The 21,626-nt window shown below is 37.0% G+C and overlaps 1 protein-coding gene across 2 annotated transcripts; it reads left to right on the forward strand.

Annotated features, from left to right (window-relative positions):
• Window positions 1–371: 371 nt before the first annotated feature.
• Window positions 372–20,466, forward strand: HGTX (HGTX homeodomain transcription factor). Of its 2 annotated transcripts, XM_069061349.1 has the most exons (4): window positions 372–1,259; window positions 8,227–8,250; window positions 9,547–9,731; window positions 19,711–20,466. In XM_069061349.1, exons 1-4 carry the CDS (start codon window positions 614–616, stop codon window positions 19,873–19,875), a joined length of 1,020 nt encoding a protein of 339 aa, XP_068917450.1. In that variant the 5' UTR covers window positions 372–613; the 3' UTR covers window positions 19,876–20,466. The 2 variants fall into 2 exon arrangements, with proteins under 2 accessions (XP_068917450.1, XP_068917451.1); XM_069061350.1 differs by lacking the exon at window positions 8,227–8,250.
• Window positions 20,467–21,626: the final 1,160 nt, after the last annotated feature.

Below are 21,626 nucleotides of genomic sequence, written 5' to 3' on the forward strand. Positions count from 1 at the left end.
GCGGGAAGCCGCCAACAGGCCAGAGTTTGTGAGTTAGTGATGTGCTCAAACCTTTCTTCCACCGCTAACATGTTTATGCTAGTAAAATACCTCCTTACAGATTGAGTCCCATGTATACTCCGATAATACGAGCCCGGAGGGGGTAGGGCGGTCTTGCAGCCAATGCGGGCGGTTCCAGGGAAGCGCGGCATCGCCAATCACGGCGTCGTTCGGCGCCCGCCGGTCCTCCTTCCCGCCAATGAAAAAAGCATTAATCTCTTTTAAAAATAGAGCAGTGTGCAGCCACGCAGCCAGGCAACACGCACAGACCGGCCGAATTTCCCCTACCATAAAGGCCACTGTAATGAGCTTTAACGGTAGCACATATTTAACATGCAGTACAGTTCATAGACATCCCCACCGCGGAGACTGCTGAGTCACCTTGCCGCCGCCTACTCGCCTCAGTCATTGCTCACCTCAATCTCTAAGTCAGTTGATAGCCAACTTCGAGTCACCGTTGGCCACCGCGGAGTGCTGTGATGTGCCGTGCCAGCCACGTGTTGTGAGCGACCTAAGCCCAGACCTGGTGACGCGATCCGCGTCCTCACCAGCAACCACGGCGTCTCCCGAGGCAATGACGCAGCACAGCGACGCGTCCAGCGACCGCTCCGAAGTGTCCGTGACGCCGCCTCCGCCAGTCTCTAAAATGCTGGAGTTCGCCAGCCAGCAGAATCTCAGCTTCCTCAACATAGAGCACAGAAACATGCTGGCGGCGCCGCTCGCGGCCCTCCACTCGATGACGGAGATGAAGCAACACCAACATCAGCACTTGAGCCCCGATCACCACCTGCACGGCCCCGACAAAACGGACGATGTCCTGCTGGAGCGTACAAGCTTACACGTAGAACGCTCCGGCTTGACTTCGCGCAGTCCGCTGGGGGCCACCAGCAACAGCAACAGCTCCCAAGGGGCCAACCCCCACGGTATAGACCACATACTCTCCAGACCCTCGCAAATCACGACGGGGCCGCTGCACTTCCCGCACAGTCTGGGTTTCACCCAAAACACTCTGGGGATGGCCTCCAACAGCGCCCAGAGCGCCTCCAATTCCGGCCTGCGAGGCTTCAACATCGCCGCCGCTGCCTTCTTCCACCACCACGCCGCCAACTCGGTCAACAAGCCGCCCGTCGAACTCGGAAGGAGCACCGGAGGCCTCTACTGGCCCGGATTCCAAGGACTCGTCTCCAACCCCATAGCCTGGAGGGATCGTCTCAGTAGCAGTAAGTCTAAAATACCCCGACTGCAACCCCAAAAATTTTTAATACCTAGAACTAACTCCTAGAGAGGCTCGAATTAATTTGATTAGCTGCGAAGCGGTAACAGTGCGTGGTACGATGACAGAATGCTCTGCAGAATGTTGATGATTTCACGTTCTCATCCAGTTTACCTGTTCGGCCACATAATTCCTATCGTAAACACTGTCGCCCCGACAATCCAATTCAAGTCAAATGTTTGTTTCGCCACATCACAAATAGAATATGGTTTCTAAGTTAATCTATTTGCCAGTTACAAACAAATTTCCCAAATCGCATTAATCCATCGGTATTGCATTTTTTATTTTATGATCCGACAGTAAAACAAAAGGTATTGGGGATACTCTCCAAAAAGGGAAAAAAACAAAATTTATCGTTTGTTTTCGTGATTATCAATGACCGAAAGTTATAGTATAATGAAGAGAAAATAAAAAACAGTCGGCGCTAGAAGGAAAAACTAGATGGGCCATCAAATAGTAGATACGGGAAATAAAAAATAATAAAGGGATGATTGAAGTTTATATTACAGTTGGATGCCATAATTTTATGAAACGATTGAGAAACGAAACAACAAAAGTTTGTTCACCGAATTGGAACTCTGTTAGAGACATTAACAAACAAATTGCCTCGGGAAAAATCTGAGCAAATGTTTGTTTTAGTAATTGTACGGGTCCGTTCGCTCGGTTAGTTAAAGCTTTGTCCCTGCGAAAAGGAAATATCAATCGTTATTCCTTACAATAATATTTTTATTTCCATGTAGGGAACAAGTACGATTATGTGGAATGTTTATCAGGTTGGCGCGGCGCACCGTAAAAGAAATGGAAAACACAAAGACCTTTCAGAACCGAATCATTTCCGTCGTGTCGTGAATCTGGAGTGTTTGTCGCTGATCAAACGGACACCTCGCTCGACCCGTCGTCATCAAACTCACTTGAGATGGTGACGAAAAAGTGAGTTCGATGATGTCGAATGTAAGATGGCGGCCGTAATTAAAATGATTAGTTGTCACTTCTTGTTGTTATCTGTTGTTTATTGCGTATAATGATCGAAACAATGATTATTATTCGAGAATGTAAGCGACATATGCGTTTCTTCATTAGTGCAGTTGATTAGGTGATATCAATACTAATTCCGTTATCGCACCGAGAGGCACATATGTTTGGAGCATTATTACATCATATATCACAATATACAAGTATAGGTGATTGCGGCCAGTTAGACTAGAGTCGAGAGCGAACATTCAACCCCTCCACCCCCTCGGTGAAACGTTGGGCGCGGATACGTAATGACCGGTGACGTATGTGTTATTTGTTTGGCGCCATCTGGCAGTAGCGTTATTAACTTGGCAAATCAAACAAGCCCAGACATTAATTACAGAGATCTGATAGCTGTCGTCCGATTCGAACCTTGTTTTCAAACATATCCTCATATTTTATACTTCCAATGTATAAAATAAATCTCAAGTGGGACGTGGGATCATCGCGAGGGCCAACACCTGATCTTCCTTCTTCTTCGAGGAGACATAGATATCCTTAAAAAATACACGCGTGCCGTGACAAGCGTTTCGAAAATCAAATCAAATTTTTGACACGTCAAAATCAAAATTGAAAGCCACCACCCATCGGCGGTTGGTGGTGAGATTTTTAGTTTTTGTATGTGGGTGACTCACCCTGTATATGCAGAGGCAGACAAAAGTGAGCCACTTCAGAGGCAGGAGAGGTTTGATATAATTACACCGTAATCTCAACATATGTCATGTTGATATTATCGTTTATTCCAGGAGAAATATCTGTTTTATGACTTGTAAAACGTGATAACAATGCACTACAATTTGCACCTTGTAATAATAAAGCAGTTAGATTAATCGCATTGTATTAGAATTGGTTTGACGATTTGCTAGCACGTTATCAACGTCAAGCAATTGTGATTGTTGAATAAACGGCATTCAACGTAGGTTCTTAGGGCGCGTTCACACGTGTCACCCATTATCGCAATTTGTAAACAAAGTATGGAGTGAAATGGCGGGGCGATATTGCCGGTATATAAATTTAATTAAGACAACTTTGTCTTATGTCGGCAATAAACAGTTATCTGAAGTGTGCGTCGTATAATAGCTAACATGGTCGACATGATGGCTTTTGCGCGAGGTACGGCGTTATAACAGCCAACTTTGCTAATTGAAGACCCTAGTACTGAATTACTTGTTCATCGCAGCAACATTTAACGGTCTGTCATGTTACTGTTCTGCCGTTCAACCCGCTTTTACTGCCTCCACCAGCCGAGCTGGGGATAAATTTACTCCACGTCCTAAAACCGATGCTACCGCTTCCTTATTAATTTTGGACAATAAACCCCCACATCACTTCGCACTCAACACAACTACTTTTTCCCCGATAAATTGCCGCCAACTGCCCGGAGGATGTACGAATAATTGATTCTGTATTTTTATCTCGCATATTGCACCCCATACAGCACTTTATGCACGATCCCGTCATGTTCTCTTCTATCAATTTGCGTATCTTTTAATTGAAACCATAAAAGCGCAGCCGTCCCCCGCGGCCTACAACTCAACCTTATAATTTCGATGGGGCAACAATAAATCTCGTCATAAAAATTTTACTACCTTTGTTATCTTAGTAGCTAAGTAGATGATTGCTTTAAAACATAATGATCATCTGACATTTTCGACGTGAACGAATTTTCAAAACGTAACCCTTTCAAAATCTTCCACTTCTTCTTTCTACACCATTTTCTAATAATTAAATTGATTTATTATATTGTATTACTAAATTCAAAATATGTACATAGTTTTCAAATGTGACTAATATAGGTACATATCTACACGTATGCCGTAGGTGCCATTTGAAAGTGAAAAGGTCAAAAATAAAAGTAGGTTCTGAAATTGTTCCTGTTACATAAAATCGTATAAATTAAAAATTATTTTGGTCACCACGGTCCATGCAAATTTAAAATAACTTCATCTCAAGACTTCCATCATTAGGTACTATGTACAAGTAAAATATTAATTCAATTATTTTGTATTTACTATTCTGTAATTTCTACACCATAACATACAGGGTTATTATAAATGACTGTAGTCCAAGTGGGCGTAAAAACTGAATGTAAAATTTATGGTTGCCGCTCGATATAAAAAACATCAAAATGATGTGAAGAAGTCAGTACACACACACACCGTTCGCATACAGGGTTTAAATTGGGTGCAAAACAACCCAATATTTTTAGAATTGGTTGCAAAACAACTTAATATTTTTGGATTCAATCGTTAATTAAAAAAATAAATAAATAAAATTCTCATCACCGCACTTTTCACCTAAAAAATGACAGTGACAGCGACAAATATTGACAGTTCACATGAAAGCGGCAAAAATTTCATAACATGGGCATGGCCTGCTTCGACTACAATCATTTATAATAACCCTGTATTACTGACTTTAGGTAAATAATAGATTTGAAAATTTTGCTTAATTAAATATAGTATGTAGGCACATATGTATAAAATATATTTTATTCCTTAATAAAATATTGAACGATTAGAAAAATTATTTTACCGAAGTCTCTTATAGGTAATGGAAAATTTTTAGGGCAATTTTTTTTCTTTTTTATAAGCACAATCAAGAATGTAAATTAACCGGAAACACGAACTGCAAAATAAAATTGTTTTCTAAAGCACATTCAATTTAAGTACCCTGAGATCGAAAAATAAAATTAGAGTTGGCTGTGACCAAACATTTCAGTTGGCAATTCGTTAAGATTTCAATTATCAGATGTCAGTCTTAAAATTTTGAGAACGTTGAAATCTTGATTTTCGTAAAGGTGTGAATTATGTGTGACCTGTGGGTTGTAAAAGAATTTCCTCACCTAGTGCAATGAAACAATGAGATTTAAAACATAATGTTACTCTTCGCTTCATATTTTCAATTGACCTTTGCAAAGTCAGCACATCAATTAAATCGCAGGTATCAATAATTACTTGCATTAATTCAGGAATTGTGCCAGGCCTGTTTTTGAACACGTTGTTTCTCAGGTATGGAAAAACGAATTAATCAAGGCAAGTTGCTGGTAAGTGCCTTGAAAGTCGGAAACTTTTGTTTCCTCAAAAACTCGAGCTGTCGAATAAGACCATTCGCCGTTTTCAAGTATTTCTCCATTTGTGAAGTACACTGCACAATGAAAATTTTTAGCTCTAAAGTGAATATTTTGTAATAGCAAATTTTAATAGTCAATCATTAATAATGACAGTTACTATTGTAATAAAATCTGATGAAATTTAAATTAAATTTTTACGTGTTGCCAACTGAAGTGTATTAATCACGGCCGTCACGTTTTTTTTTAATTTTCAATCGCACGGTAGTAAACATAAAATCTACTGTAACACAATTAATTAAAGACACAAGGGAACAAAAGTGCATAATAAATAGGTAGGTATATGTACCTAAGCGTAGGTATAGAAGGAATTTTATTTAAATATTGTGATGATATCAACATAATATTCCAAAGAATGGTGACATTTTTATAGCTAGCCTATTAACGTTACTTTTTTAAATAATTTTTATCCTATTTAAAGATAGAATTTGGGTAAAATTTGAATTTAGTTTTATCTGTAATAATCTATTTTTATATTTTTATTCAATAATATGTATAACACAGATGAATAGCTTATGTTGTCTGTCCATTGTCAACATTATCATAATTTGTCATACGAAATTTAATAGACCACTTGACGTTCACAACTGTAATACTTTATTAATGTTCTTATACCAAATACACTTTATTATTAAACTAAAGCTGACGCGCGTTTCGACAGCAAAGCCGTCATCATCCGAATGACAACACAAAAACCAAAAGCGCGTCAGCTTTAGGTTAATAATAAAGTGTTATGCAACTTATCATCACTTATACAATTATCTTTTTTTGTTCAAAGTAAAAATATTCTTGATTTTCCATTTGGTAAGCATTACAAAAAGAAATTAATTTATGCCATGAATAATTAAGAAACAAACAAAAACAAAATAAGCATTGTGGTTTAATTTCTGAATAGGTATTGAGATCGATGCAACTGCAAAATTGTTTAAAATAAATTATTAATGATAGAAGAAGTGTACTTCACCTACTTTAAAACCTGAAACCCTATCAACAATTTGTTTTTATTTCAAAGTTAAGTTTAAGCAGATTTATCGATTTGGATAGCCACATTTATAAATTTAAATCATAGAAAATATGTGGAGATATGGAAAAGTGTCCCATTATTGTACCCTCGTGGTTATAAATATGAGGAGAGTATCACAAAGATAAAGATTTTTATTTCTTAGTGTGTAAGTCTGTGTGCGTTAGCATTTTTGTATTTTGTTCCGATTGTTGTGCAAAAGTATTTGCAATATCTTAGTGGTTTTCTGTAAAGTTTTGAAATGTAGTAAAGCAATCTTGGGTAGTAAATCGGAAAGAGTACAAAGAAAATCAAAATCGGAAATAGGATTTTGTTTTATTTGCACTTGACTTTTACAACTAGTCTACAGAGCTGTAGAAATAATGTAAACGTTCGTTCGGCGATGGCTCACGATAAATCAGCTCAATCAGCGAGGAGGGCCCGTTTTCGTCCGAGCTGTGGGTTGTCGAAGGTGATTCGTAGATCAGAGCGTACGTCCCTTCTGAGTGCTGCTGATTGCTGGCAGTAATTTTCTGGTGAATGAGTGTGACGTGTGCGCGCGTTATCCCCACACGACGTCCGTATCATAAGTATTTAGCATCAGAATGTGGTCGACGGTTTGCGTCCGATTAAAAGAGTTAGAGAGATGTAAATTAGAGCGTCGGAAAACGGCGGAAGCAGCGCAAGGGAGATTGTTATCATCACAATCCATCTTCCGTATCGGGCGAAGTGTTGTGCGTGTCGTGTAGAACAAGCATCACCATTGTAGCAGTGTTTCTGCGGTTGCTAGAGGCGGTAACCTAGCAACGGAAGCGGCTGGGGGTGGGAGCACAGCCGCACCGATCGAGCAAGCTGTTTTAAGCAAGACACCCTGTTAGAATAATTATATCTCTAGATAACGGGATCATGAGATTATCCACTTTAGTATCGCCCCATCTCGCTTATCTCCACACTAGCACTCTCTTACATGCTGCTGTTATGTCTGTTACGCGTTATCCTTGTCCCAATATGAATAATTCCTTGATTGCGCTTTCATGGAATGTAAGAAGCAAGGATCTACAAGCTTCGCTTCAGCCGTCGCCTTCTTCGTCAGGACGACCGGCCAAAAACTGGGACCTCGATGATGCGAACTGAGTGGGGCACTATTAGTTTGTAATATCCTGGCCATACTGGGGAGTTTCTCAGGTCCTTATCGATCGTCATGATTTACGAATACATGTTCACTATTCTCGCACTGCCGGAACATGGGAACATCATCTGAAAAGGCGGATTTCGACGAATATCCAACCGATATCGGCAGCTTCCGTAAGATGCTGGAAGCGAGACTATAGATGCATTATTGAATTTGTTCCCGGCTTATATGTCCCAAGAGGAACATCTAACGCTACATCCTGCGTTGTCAGCATATATAGATTATTATATAGACATCTGGTCTGTTCAGTGTAGAATCTTACAGATATAAAAGTATCGACTTCGACACAATGGAAACCTAACCTGGGCTCTTTTGCATCCAGCGCGATATTTTCGGGACCATATTGCCAATATAAGCTGAAATAGTCCTATAAATAATATCGATGTTTCAACAATACATCCTATAATAGCGAAAGCACATGTTCTAAGAATACAAAGAGCTTTTTAAAACACCACCATCTTTTCGATGGAGACATACCAAAAACTGATTATCTCGCTTTTGCACCCTCTCATTTCTTCCCTTGTAACTCACATGTAGGTACCTCTATTCACAATAACTAAACTATCTTTCTATTCCAGAACAAGAAGCTTACTTAAAATTCGGTAAGTCATCTCATCACTCACTATCTCATCTAAGATGTCAACTTTTTTATCAACGTTATCTAAAATCTTTCAAACGTTTCGAATTTATTTCAACCGACATATTGACTCCTCTTATCTTTCGATGTCACTAATCACTTTGCATTGTGTAAATAGCAATTTGACGTTTTTCACAAAATTGCGTCCATAGTATTGCAATAATAGATCTGGACCTAGAGGAAGAACAAACATACGGTCCAATCAGATTTTAGACAACTTTAATAATTAAGTCGTACATTTGTGACCACAGTAAGTACTGCTACTTGTAGAAGTCCTTATTCAGTGGATCGCCATTGTAACTGAGGGAGTCCTCCATGTGGGTCTTTTTATCACTGAAAAATAGTAATCATTTTTTGTGTGTGGAGCCAATTATGAATGAGCTGCCAGCTAGCTCCTGAAACATGGGGTGCAGTCTGGCTTTTCGTCTCAGCAGAGTGTAACCACATCGGGATAGGGGTTGGGGAGGCGGGATCAATGTCGAGACTCGCTAATTAAGTTTCTGTGGACTTTTTTAACTTATTAATTTTATCAAGATTTTTTCTTCGTTTTAATTAGTCTCGGTAAAAGTGCGATAGGGCGTCACTTGTATAGATTTGGATTTTTCTGGCGTGATTTCTCGCAACGCTCGTCAGCCCTGTAACATGTGTTGAAAGAGCGAGATGAAGAGATTTTAGTTAGGTAGTGATTTTCTGAGTAAATTCCGTATTCTCCTCACATTTTCGTTGTTTTGCCGTTTTGTATCGGTTAACTATTGAATTCTTTTTAGTGTGTGCGAAATGGACAGTACGGAAGCGAGGCGGGTCCGAAATTAGCAAAAATTGCGTTTTGCTCCCGAAGGGTCGATCGCATCAAAATTTTTGACTCCACTCGTGCTGTAATTTACGAGTGTGCAAAAACTGGAATACAGAACTCGATACGCAGAGAAAATATGGGCGAATTGCGAGTAATAAATTAAATCGTGTGCCGAAATGTATTATGCGTGCGGGGGTTTAGTCACCATCATGAATTCTTGATTCATTGCTGATTTAAAACGTAATCATCACAGTAACAAAACTGAGTTAAAATGGGCGTATAAAGTTCGCTCGTAACGTGATTATAAAATAAATTTTGTCCAAGCACGCACTGTTACCACAACGATTTGTTTTTTATTGTTCGGATTAAAGACAATCCTCGATGACATTAAATGTTTCACCCTAATAATTATATTCACTTTGTCACTCGTCCCGCATCGTTTTCAATTTGTTCTTTGCACTTTTTCAGTGAACCAGAGTAATATGGGTGGGATAGGACCGGATAAAGACGCCAAAAAGAAACACACGAGGCCTACCTTTTCCGGACAACAAATTTTCGCCTTGGAGAAAACCTTCGAACAAACCAAATACTTGGCGGGTCCTGAAAGAGCGAAACTCGCCTACGCCCTAGGGATGACGGAATCCCAAGTAAAAGTAAGTCGACTTTGTCTTATTCAACCATCCTATTGGACAATTATCAACTCACATTCGAAAAGGACTTAACAGAACACTTTTTCCCCAAATTCATTTTTAATCGATTTAAAACGTCTTATTGTCGCTAATAATTACTATTATCTACTTACCTACACATCATTTTGAGATAACTATGCATGATTAACATTTTTTCAACAAAAGGAAGAAAGATAAGAAACAAAAAAATACATACTTATTGGTATTTTTCGCATTAAATATTTTGAAATAATTATATACATATTTTAATTAAACTTTATCTTCCTACTGTCTGTCTACATTTTCTAAAAGATATTTCTTCTAAAATATATTACATAAATTAAAATTTTCAGAACATACCTACATATTTAATGATGTTTAATGATAAGTACCTTCTTATTATGTTAATTTTATGTACATTTTAGGGATAATTATGTCATCTGTTATTTGAATTAAATTATTCCTATAGAAATTAAATCTGTTCATACATATTGGAAGATTTTGTAAAACGCTTTCGAAAGGATCCTCGGTGGATGATATAAATCAAAAAGTTTTTCTTTTAAACGCAAATACAAATATGTAGGTATGTACTTAAATATTTTGGCTTTTCTTTCGGTGCTGAACAATGTTTTTTTAAATTATACAAATTAATCAGCTGACTATTGCAAAATATTTTTTTTTTATAGATGTACTTAGATAATCCTTAATTTAAGTTGCTAAAACTATTTGTTTTTGAGTTTCACAATGAACATTGTGCATGTTTGGAAGAGCTGATATCATTCTTTATTGGAAAAAAAATACTTACAAAAAAATGAAACCTGTTTAGAAATATATGAAAACTTTCAAAACGCTCCATTGGATGACTTAAATCAAGTAAGTCTTTTTCTTCAACACAAATATAAATAGTTATGTATTTTGGCTTTTCTTTCAGTGGTTTACAGGTTTTTTAAATATAATGAGATTTATTTAGCTGACTACTTCAAAATATTTTTATTTTGAAAATTATTAAATGTCGATATTTAATGCTTTATTTATATTTTGGTCTTTCTATTGGGTGTTTTTTTAAATTTCACCTCGTAGTAGGCGTTAAAGAGTCGATTGTGAACGCGCCACTCGTGTAAAACGTAAGATTTAAACAGCTGATCCCTGATCCGTAACCTGTATAGTGCGTTCACAATCGACTCTTCAACGCCTACTATGAGGTGAAATTTAAAAAAACGCCCGATATTTCAATGATTTTTATTATTCGAAAAAGAATTCTATGGAGTTAAATTTGTTCGCACATTGGAAGATTTAACAAAACGGTGCAGGGTGCAGTGGCTGATATAAATGAAATAAGTTTCTTTCTTAAATATAAATACCTAAAGATTTTTGTTTTTCTTTCGGTGCTAAACAAATTTTCAAATAATTATAAAAGGTATTCAGTCGACTACTTCAAAATATTTTCTTTTCTAAAATTGTTAAAATCTAGATATCTAACGCTTTATCCAATTTAGTCTTTGAGATTCAAAGAGAGTTTTTTGTTGGGTGTCAAAATTCAAAATTCTTGTGCATATCTGGAAGAGAGTCCCTGTCATCTATTATTAAAAACATGATATAGAAATTAAATCTCTTCCTTACTATTGGAATATACCCAGCAAAGCGTTTTTCAAAATCTTCCAATATTTGTAAACAGATTTATATTATACAGCCTGTCCCAGAACTGCCTCCTCATAGAAAACAGGCATGACCCGACAGCAAAAGAGACTTCAAAATAAATTTTTCTGTAGCTCTAAGTTTTCAATTTCACCAATTCAGAAGCTCGTCCTCATGTATTACTAAAGAATTGGACAGCTATTTTCAAGATTATCGCTTGAGATAGGACTTTTTCTCTTTAAAATTCAGATTATCACATTTACCCAAATACTTCCTTTTTTCTCTGGGAAGGCAGTTCTGGGACAGCCTGTATACCTATGTACCGAAATGTTTTGGCTTTCCTTTTAGTGCTGAACAATTTTTTTTAATTTATTCAGCTGAACACTCATCACATTTTCATTTCTAAAATTGATACCTGGGGGCTAATTTAATTTGATGTTTGTATTTCTATGAAAAATTTTACTTGGGTGACAAAATTGAAAATATTGTGCATATTTGAAAGAGAGTGGATGCAGTGTTTGGAAGAAGTGATTTTTTGGTTCGACGTTGACGAGAACAAGTTTTTTTGGTTTGATGGAAGAGGGACTGACGGGCACACGTGAGTTTTTTAGTCGGTGGAGCGTTCGTTAATTTTCGGTGGATTAGGGCCGCGGAATGCGTGGGAGTTGATTGGGGATTTAGTTTAAAATTAGTTGCATTTAGGGCGTTTGTAATATTTTGACGGAGTGGAGAAGCGTATCTGAACATTAATCTGAATTTAAATGGGAGGATGAAATGTTGAGAAATATGTTAATTTTTCAATTATAAATCTAATATAAATATGTTAAATATCTGGCCGGCAGTAAGTCGACCGTATTGGAAACTGTCAGTCGGCGATTAGGCCGGCTCGGGCTCAATATATCGGCTCGTTTCAAAATGAATCCGATTAACTTTAAGTATGTTGTGGGGTTAAAATAGGCCGAATCGAAATCCCCCATGAGTAATTCGGTGGCGACGCGTGTGCCTGCGATATGTTCGGAATTAATGAAAACAGAGCAGTCCGGGAAGTCGGATCCGGCTTGACGAACGTTTTCGACAAGTGTAAATGCCCCCCTTTTGTTACTCTGTAAATTTGCATTTTTATTGAATCTCTAGCCACCGAGATTTGAATATAAGCCTGGATGTTGACAAAAAATAATACGGCTAATATTGAGCTTCACCGCACTTCCACGACGCGCGTTTTAAACAACCACCCACTTTTTCCCTCACAAAGAAATCCTTTTCAACAAATCATTCCACGCTCAGACACGTAAAGCCAATGCGACAACCCCAAACCGACACACTTTACGCAACGCGAAATCCACAATATCAAACAATATCAACACCACTTCAACAGAAACACTTCAATATCAAAAACAATGTTCCAATGCTAAGCTGTATTGTACTCACCCGTCACAATTCTCCTGATATGTAATTATTAAAAAATCAAACACTGTTGACACTACCTTCATTATTAATTAGCAATATCAATTCTAACATAAAATAAATGCAGACCAGACTATCGATTGCTTAATCTTACATATGCATTCTCATTAAAAAAAAAAATAACGGTCTAGTTAAGTAATCTAGTATTATAGTACCGATTATCAATCAATTTTTAATAACAATAATAAAATATACCACTTCTAAACAAATTAGCAATATCAAATCTATCAGCAAGTAAATGCTGATTAGATTTCAACTGAATGATGTTGTTTTAGTTTAAAAATGATCCAACGTTTTAATTTACTAACGGTCTAGTTAAGTAATCTGGCCTATTATCATTTATTTTCAATACGGTTTATAACAATAAAAAGAGCACCATCTAGGTACACCAATTCCAAACAAATTATCAATATCAAATCTAATACTATCAAACACTGATCAAACTTTCGACTGCTTGATATTACATATTAAAAACATTTTCAAAATTTTAATTTAATAACAAGCCTAGTTAAGTAATCTAGCATTGTGGTTATCTATTATCAATTTATAACAACACTAAACAATTTCAACTAAACCGTTTCCAAACAAATTAGCAATATCAAATGTAATATTAAGCGAATGCTGATTAGACTTTCAACCGATTGATGTTGTTTCTAACGGCCTAGTTATACTAATCTATTGTCAATCTTTTTCAAGTTGGTCTATAATAATAATAATAATAAAAGTAACATCTATACCATTTCCAAAAAAAATATCAATACCAATCAAATCTTGTCTACAATTTCAACTGAATGGTACTGTTTCTGGTTAAATGTTTTCCAAAATTTTGATTAGTGACAGCGTTGTGTGGTATTGTACTCACCTGTTATGAATCTATTTATAACAATAATAAAAACACCATCGACACAATTTCCAAATAAATTAGCAATATCAAATCTAACATCCAACGAATGCAAACACGACACTCAATTGAGTGATGTTGATTTAAGTAAAATAGAAGTTATTTTTGCTTTGAGCCATATTGTTCGACGTAAAATTTGCAGTAACAATTTGTGGAAAAATTGTTTTTTTTTTAATCAACCCTTTGTTTTGTTCGTTGTGGTGTTAGAAGTGATTTAAAGACGTTGAAGATTATATGCGAAAGAAAAAATTGTAAAACATGTTGGGTTATTTATTTAGTCTCGTTTGTCTGTTATTTTGTACGTTGAAATGGGCGTTGAAGATTTGTTTGTCATCGAGTCGTGATTTGAGTGGATCCCTCGTTGTCTTGGATATCAATCAGATCGACAAATCCAAATAGCAATGACGATGTTTGTTATAAACAAGTGGCGCCCCTAGCGGAACCCGCCGCCCTAATTCAATTTGTCAGGAGATTATACGGCACAGCCGCACACCCTCCCTTAAACGATACATCATACAAGTACAGCTGCAGCCATAGACGGTGACTTAAGGGGTACTAAGGACAGACACTCGTTCGGGAATATTCACTAGTCGTGCAAAAATTCCGGCGAAATTAATGAAATCGTGGTGAGAGTGGCGTAAAAATTCGACGCCCGCTGCGAGAGCTATTCATATTTAAATTTAATTAAACTTGTAACAAAGATAAAATTAATTTTTAATTTCTGGAGCTAGGTAATGAAGGTTGGAGATCTTAAAAAGTAGACGTTTAGTTGAGTTTTACGATGATTTTCTCAGCGGTAAAAGTGCAGCTTGGGGAGAGTTTTGTCCAGATTATTTTTTCTTGTATTCTCCGAGGTCCCTTTAGTTTAATGAAGCCGCGGTTTAATAGCGCCTCGTCTTATTATTTATTTACTCGCATCAAATAGCGAGTTTTTCCTCCCTCTGGAAGTGCATTCGTACCGGGAACGGAAGGATTTAATTTACAAAAATGCGGAATGTTTTATGATAATAAAACTGCGCTCAGATTAAATAAAAATGCTAAATAAAAAGCTCTCTCGGGAATTAATAAGTTTGCGAATCTCGACTGGTCCCGCTTTGTTAAGCTCCAAATGGGACTCCCGAACCCACACGCTCTCCTAAACATCATCGTATTAAACACTAATGAATCATGCTTTCGCTTTAATTCACTCATTTTCATTACGCCATCTTGCACTCCTAATTGCACGATTTTTCTTTCGACAAACTTTAATCATTCACCAACCTGCAACGAACTTAACTGCTTACAACACATCCTTTCTGCTCTATTTTAAAATCATGTATGTAATTATCAAACAGGAAGGGTTCTAAACCTATACTCTGAGGAATAAATATTGTAATTTAGAAAATTTTAATCTTCACCTCGTAGTTATTAGTGAAGGCGACCCTCGATGTTTATTCAATTCACAAATGAAAAGTAATAAAATATTAACAACGGCCGTATTTTCGTGTTCTTTTTTAAAAGCACCGTGCGAAGTCAGATTTATATATGGCGCTGTAAAACATGTGGCAGCTTGGGGAAATTTGATTGAAAGATTGTAAAATAAAATCTCGATGAGTTTGAATGGATAAACACCTGCAGGATGCATATTTACAAGTGGTAATGATGCCGGTGACAAATGTCAATTATAAAGATTTGAGAGAGTTGGGGAGAAAAAATTCCGGCGAGTTCTATTTTAGTAATGTTAATCTCCCGTAATTATTGAATAATTCTGTAGAGATGATGGTAAATAACACATGGTCGTGACGTGACGGTAGTGGTTCGTTTTGAACGTTTTGTAGTTCATATCGCGTATCAGAAAACGCCTGATAAATATTAAAATGATGTGTGCGTTCGGTCGCCGGGTCATATATTCAATTTAGTGGTCGACTTTATGAATCGTCCGTCGAACTTTTTCCAAATTCAGTTTCATTTATCGAAATCCGAACGGTCCAATATCGCGTACGGACAGTTTGTTCGGCAAAAAATAGATATACGCTGATCGTAAGGCGACATTTTGGGTCATTTTTGGGGGTATTTACGAATTTGCATGTTAATTGTGCGTTTTTGCGCCAGAGGGCGGGACCGGCATTTTGACGCGACGCATCAGTAGCGCGCGCGATAGAGAAAACGCGCTATAAATATTAAAACCGGAATGAAATGGACATAGAGCGATCAAAGCGTAATATTTACCGAATTCAATTAACTGATATATCCTATATAAATTTCCCCTTACAGCGGTGACATTCGGCGTGGCGGAGTCATTCCAACCCCCTTGGCCGGCCGCCATTGCTGTCGGGCCCCAATCCATCATGCACATGACACATATAGAATTTTATTCTGCGGTATATCGATGCATCGGTCCAGGGCCGGCTCTTCCCGAAATGACGGTTTGATTTATTGCTGACGTCGCTAATCTACGTGACGTATATATGTTTTTATTGTTTGCGAGCGCGAAACGTCCGGTTTTATAATTCCAGATAAAATCTGTATGAGTTACATGGCGGGGGTGGGGGCCGATCCCGTTTCCGCCCTAATCCCCGGTCGCTATGTAAATGCAGGGTCATTAGTGTGTCGTTAACCGTTAACGTAAGGCGACCGAATCGATTAACGCTAAGTGACTGCGTAATTAGCTGTACATGTTGCCGCGCTGCTGCGGAATGTGCGCCACCCCTCATCTCCTCTACACCACTTGGCTTGCAAATTAAGGGCCACTCACTCGCAATTTGTTTCCACGCACCGACACTCGCCCTCACATCATCCCGAGCAATACACCCCTAATTAAATCCGATCACTTCACTGCCTTATTTCATCCTCTAAACCACCCCAAAACAATACACCCAAAATTTTCTCATCCTTCCCGAGGATCGATTACTTTCACCGACAATATTTTATTCACCCCGAACGATACACTGAAATATTTTAAACATTCCCACGGACCCATCGCTTTTATTTACAAATTTTACTTTGAGTTTGGCAGCTAAAAAATTGATTTTTTCGTTTGTCAGAAAACAGCACATCAAAAACTTTTACTCATTTTTTTTTCATTCACTTTTCGACATGCAAAGTCAGTCGGCTTCGACTTCAGCAAACCGTAACTAAAAATCAAAAAAATCCCAAACTTTTAAATTAACTGATGCTTTGTATATTTGAATTGAATAAGGGTTTTAATGTTCTTTAATCGTACGTGTGCTAAACAGATTTTCTTACGTGCGTTTCATTTTCTAAACTTAAATTTTTCAAACAAATGAATCAAAAAATAAACTGATTTGTTGTTAAACGAAAATGTTTCTCAAAAAAATTTATCCGACTCAATAAAATACATATTAAGCGCTTTTGTTGCGGCTAAGTACTCAATCTAAAATTAGTACATACATATTTATTCGGCAAATTTGAAATTTGTTTTTGGTAAATTTTCGTCTCAAAATAATATAATTTCATTAATAAAAATTCTTATAAATATGAAAACTTTATAATTTGTCATCAGATTATTTTTATTAAATAATTATTTAACCCGTATTAAGTATTTGAAGATAAAATTTGTCCTTCAAACATGCAAACACTTAAAATCAAACATTACGTATAGGTTTTTTTCGCTATCTTTGTTAAAACTTGAATTTAATTTTTTTTTTCAAAAAGGAAATTAACTTTTGAGAAACTGAATATAACACATTTTTTTCAATTTTTATTTATGTAGGGACTCAAAAAAAAATTGTAGTACTGAAAAAGAACCATCACCCTGATCATTACCGATTTTTGAATCCACATCCTAAAAATAAATATCTATCTACTATTGCAGTAAGCCGAAACTTGAACTTGATTTCTTGTTTTTGAAATATGTATTGAGAACCGACATTTAAAATTTTTATTGTTAAAAAAGGTATTGGATTCTCTCATGGACTGTGACCTTGAAAATATCTGCGCCAAGGCGGAGCGATAAACCAGTAAAAAATCTGTAAATGAAAACATCGACTACTTTACATGCAAATTGACAAGAGAGAGACGGAATGACGATGTTTTCCAGTCGGTTTGTAGCGCCTACTTGAGACCGATATTCATCGTTTGCGCAGATATGACTCATAGCCCATGAGAAAATCCAACACCTCTACTTTATTTCTGTCTAGCATGAATCTGAAAAAGAAAAATGTACAGTGTTAAATTAGGACCATCAATTATTACAGAATAAAAAATATAGTGGTTCAGCTAGATTACCCCAATTTAATTTAATTTTCAAAATAAAGTCACTTGTTAGGTATTATTATTAGATATTAAAATAAAAATTGTGCTCTATATTTCCACATGTATAAAAGTCATATTTAGACAAAACTAGTGTGTTATCTGTACTAATGTGATATGGTGCATGTACATAATTATAATATTTTTTTAATTAGAAATTATATAAATTATTGGTCATTGTTCAGTTTAGCTACTTCTGGAATTTTCCCGTTTTTTCTGGCTAGACAGCTTCAGGGCGTCCTCCTACATCGTTTTCCACCACTCAAACCTTGTGCAAATGAATTTTCCTTACCCTTTAGTTATACTAAGAAATTGGCGCGACCTTGATGCGACCTTGAAAGTTGAAACACAACAGGAGAGAAAAAAAAAAGGCATTTGCACAAGGTTTGAATGGTGGGAAACGATCTAGGAGGACGTCCTGAGGCTGTCTAGCCAGAAAAAACGCGAAAATTCCAAAAGTAGTTAAAGTGAACAATTACCAAATTATTGATAAGAATAATTACGGATGTGAGTGGTACTTTCTGGAAAAAAATAACGAATACAATATAGACAACAACAAAAATGTGTCTGTATTTTGTATCGCTGGAAAGTGCAAAACCAGGTAATCAAAGTGAGAAAAATAAGAAATAACTTTTTTAACTTTATTAATTTTGTGGGTCTCGCAATAAAAGCTTTTTCGTTAAAACGTTAAGCAAACTAATACGAAGTTTGTGAAAGTTTGGTGCAAAACACTCATGGGCATGTCACAAATTTCATAAAGAGAATCGAAAAAATGTCCTTTTCGTCGTTATCGCGACATCAGCAGTGTGAAGCAAATGGAAATATTTTTATCTATATATTTACATTAATAAGAAAAGTGGTTTCTGGTTATTTATTTTAAAAATATTATTTTGCCTCGACACAATCTCAAGTTGATGTTTTTCATTTCATATTCACCCTCTTCTAATAAAGAAGTCAGAAGGACGTGATAAATCACTGACAGAAAAATTAGCAGTTGTCTTATCTTCCGCAGCGAGTAACTGGAATTAATTTCGCAATAATATTTTTCCTCGCCCATTAAAATCTAAGCAATTGGGTCGGTCAGTATCTAGATATAGAAGACCATGGTAATTATTGTGACGTGTTTAAAGACGAGCTAAAGCTAAATAATGGCGAAGAGAGTATGACTCGTGGGTCTACATCTTCCTGTTTAATTGATGAGATTCTCGTTCTCGCGCATATCGAACCGGTAGCATCGCGTTTCTCCTCCCTGTATTAACTGCGAGACCCTATTTTGCATGATTTATGGTCGCACTATAGCTCTAAATACCGTGTAATTCGCAAATTTAATATATAATGGCTCTGTTGTACAGAAATCGCTGAAAACATGTAGCCCGTTTTGGCTGTTTAGCAGTTTTGCGGAAGGTTAAGCGATACATTTGCACCCCTTGTTCGACTAAAGAAAGCTCCGCCTTTTCTCCACCCTTAAGGATGTTTGCGACCAGGTCTCTACTCCAGACGCCACTGCTTTCTCGCACGCTTTGATAAAACTTTTATTAATTACACTTCACTCCGGAACATGGCTGCTTTCTCACTTGTGTATCTCTCAACCGTAACAACTACATCGCGAAGTAACCCGTTTTACCTCTCCGTTACGTCCCCGCGTTACGTATCCGCAACGTGTTGCGTGCACGCGACGTATCCGCGGTGTATTACATGTCAGTTTTTTTCTAGGTGTGGTTCCAGAACAGACGCACCAAGTGGCGGAAAAAGCACGCGGCTGAGATGGCCACGGCCAAAAGGAAACAAGAAGTGTTGGACAACCAGACCGACGAGAACAGTGACGTCATTTCCGATACTGAAGAGGAACATGCAGCGAAGAGACAAAACATACAATGAGAATTCGAACTTGTTAATTTAATAGAGAGACAGACTCTACCTGTAAATATGGTTTAGTGATCTCAGTGTTTGTGAAGACTTGTGCGTGAGAAAGAGACGTTGTGACTACGCGCTTTGTAAAAATGTTATATATCTATAAATATATGTATACGTATATATAACGCTATTTATTGTTCATTTCGATTCAGCGAAAAAAGTGCAATTTTGCTAGAAATTCCAGACTTGCCCATGTTATTGTACTAATTATTTTCCATGTATGTAAAATTGAACAGTTTTCGCGCCGAAACTTGTACAGCAAGCTTAAAACTGATCTGAAATCTTGGGAACGATATTTTTCATTGTACATAATCTTTACTTTTGCGTTTGAAAGTAATATTTACAGGGTGACTAAGGAAATAGGCTCGTGGAAAATATTGTTCCCATTAGTTATTTTAATTCGTTTAAGACCTCGACGCCGCTCTAAAGAGCTACAATTTTTAGATTTGTGTTAAAACATCGTGCAATCTTCTTATTATAGGACGCGGCATTTTGCAGCTAAATTATGTATATTAAAATGTATTTGTAATATTAAAATAAATATGTTCAAGTGAATCATGACTTTAATTAATCAAATTCTAGTCTCTATCGTACGATTATAACAAGCATTCCAATAAATATAATCCGATAACGATAATAAACTTTCATAAAATTCGACTTAATTAACTTGTAAATTCTATCAATAACAACGTGGAATTCCATAATACATGTACTAAAAAAACATATGTGTAATCCTGATATTTACTCGCACCATATTGTGATCGACCGTATGGTTATGCAAGTTATGAAGAAGAGATAACTCAGAAATCGCAATAACAAAACCTACCTACTGTGTATATCTCAACATATTAATATCGTTCGATTTCAAAACGATATCGATGAATTACGAGGAAAAATCTAAACTCACATAACCCGAGTAAAATTCCTTTTTGGTCTGGAAGATTTCAAAATCTGGGAATATCAATTTTCTAGAGTGACGGAGCAGTAATGGAAGAAGAGCCGTCTTCGTTCCGATAACAGTTGAGCTAAATATAAAACCCCATAATCGTTAACCAGAGGAATAAATTCGGTGATTGTTGTGTTAAGTTCTAGGATCTCGGGACGAATGTAGTCAAAGATTTGTTTCCCTCCGTCCAGACAGTTGTAAGTCGGATTTTATGATGAAATAAGGGTTGCAGCAACAAATAAAACAAAATACAACCGTACGCTTTCTACGCCCGCGCGTTCGGAAAAGAAAGTTAAAAGAGTTGCAAACAGCTAGGACAGAGGGACGTGTTAAAATCTGTAATTATGAGAGAAATTGAAATCGCGTGGGGTAATGATTTATCGACTGGGAGGAGAGAAAATGTGCGCTTTGATAGGTAAGATCTCATTTGTAGATAAAAATGCGCAAAGCCATCCCTGTCGTGTTGTGTACATATGTAAATCCAAGTTTTTCGTGTAAGATATGCAACTTGATTTATCTACAATGCAGAGCGGGGAGAAGAGATAGGTGGCCAGGCGCCAGGACGTTGCCTTGACGACGTCGCCATCGCCTCTTACGACGCTGACGCCGTCGAAGCCATGTCCTTACCCCCGAGGTCTCCACATTATATACCTACTACACTTTTTCACTCTCTTCACCCTTTCGCGGTCAATTTATCCCATCCGACTTACAACCACTTCTAATTGGATACGTTCTGGAGCGGGATCAACAAGCAATTAAGGGCCCAAAA

Source organism: Tenebrio molitor, chromosome X, assembly GCF_963966145.1.
Source record: "Tenebrio molitor chromosome X, icTenMoli1.1, whole genome shotgun sequence".
Classification (NCBI taxonomy): Eukaryota; Metazoa; Arthropoda; class Insecta; order Coleoptera; family Tenebrionidae; genus Tenebrio; species Tenebrio molitor.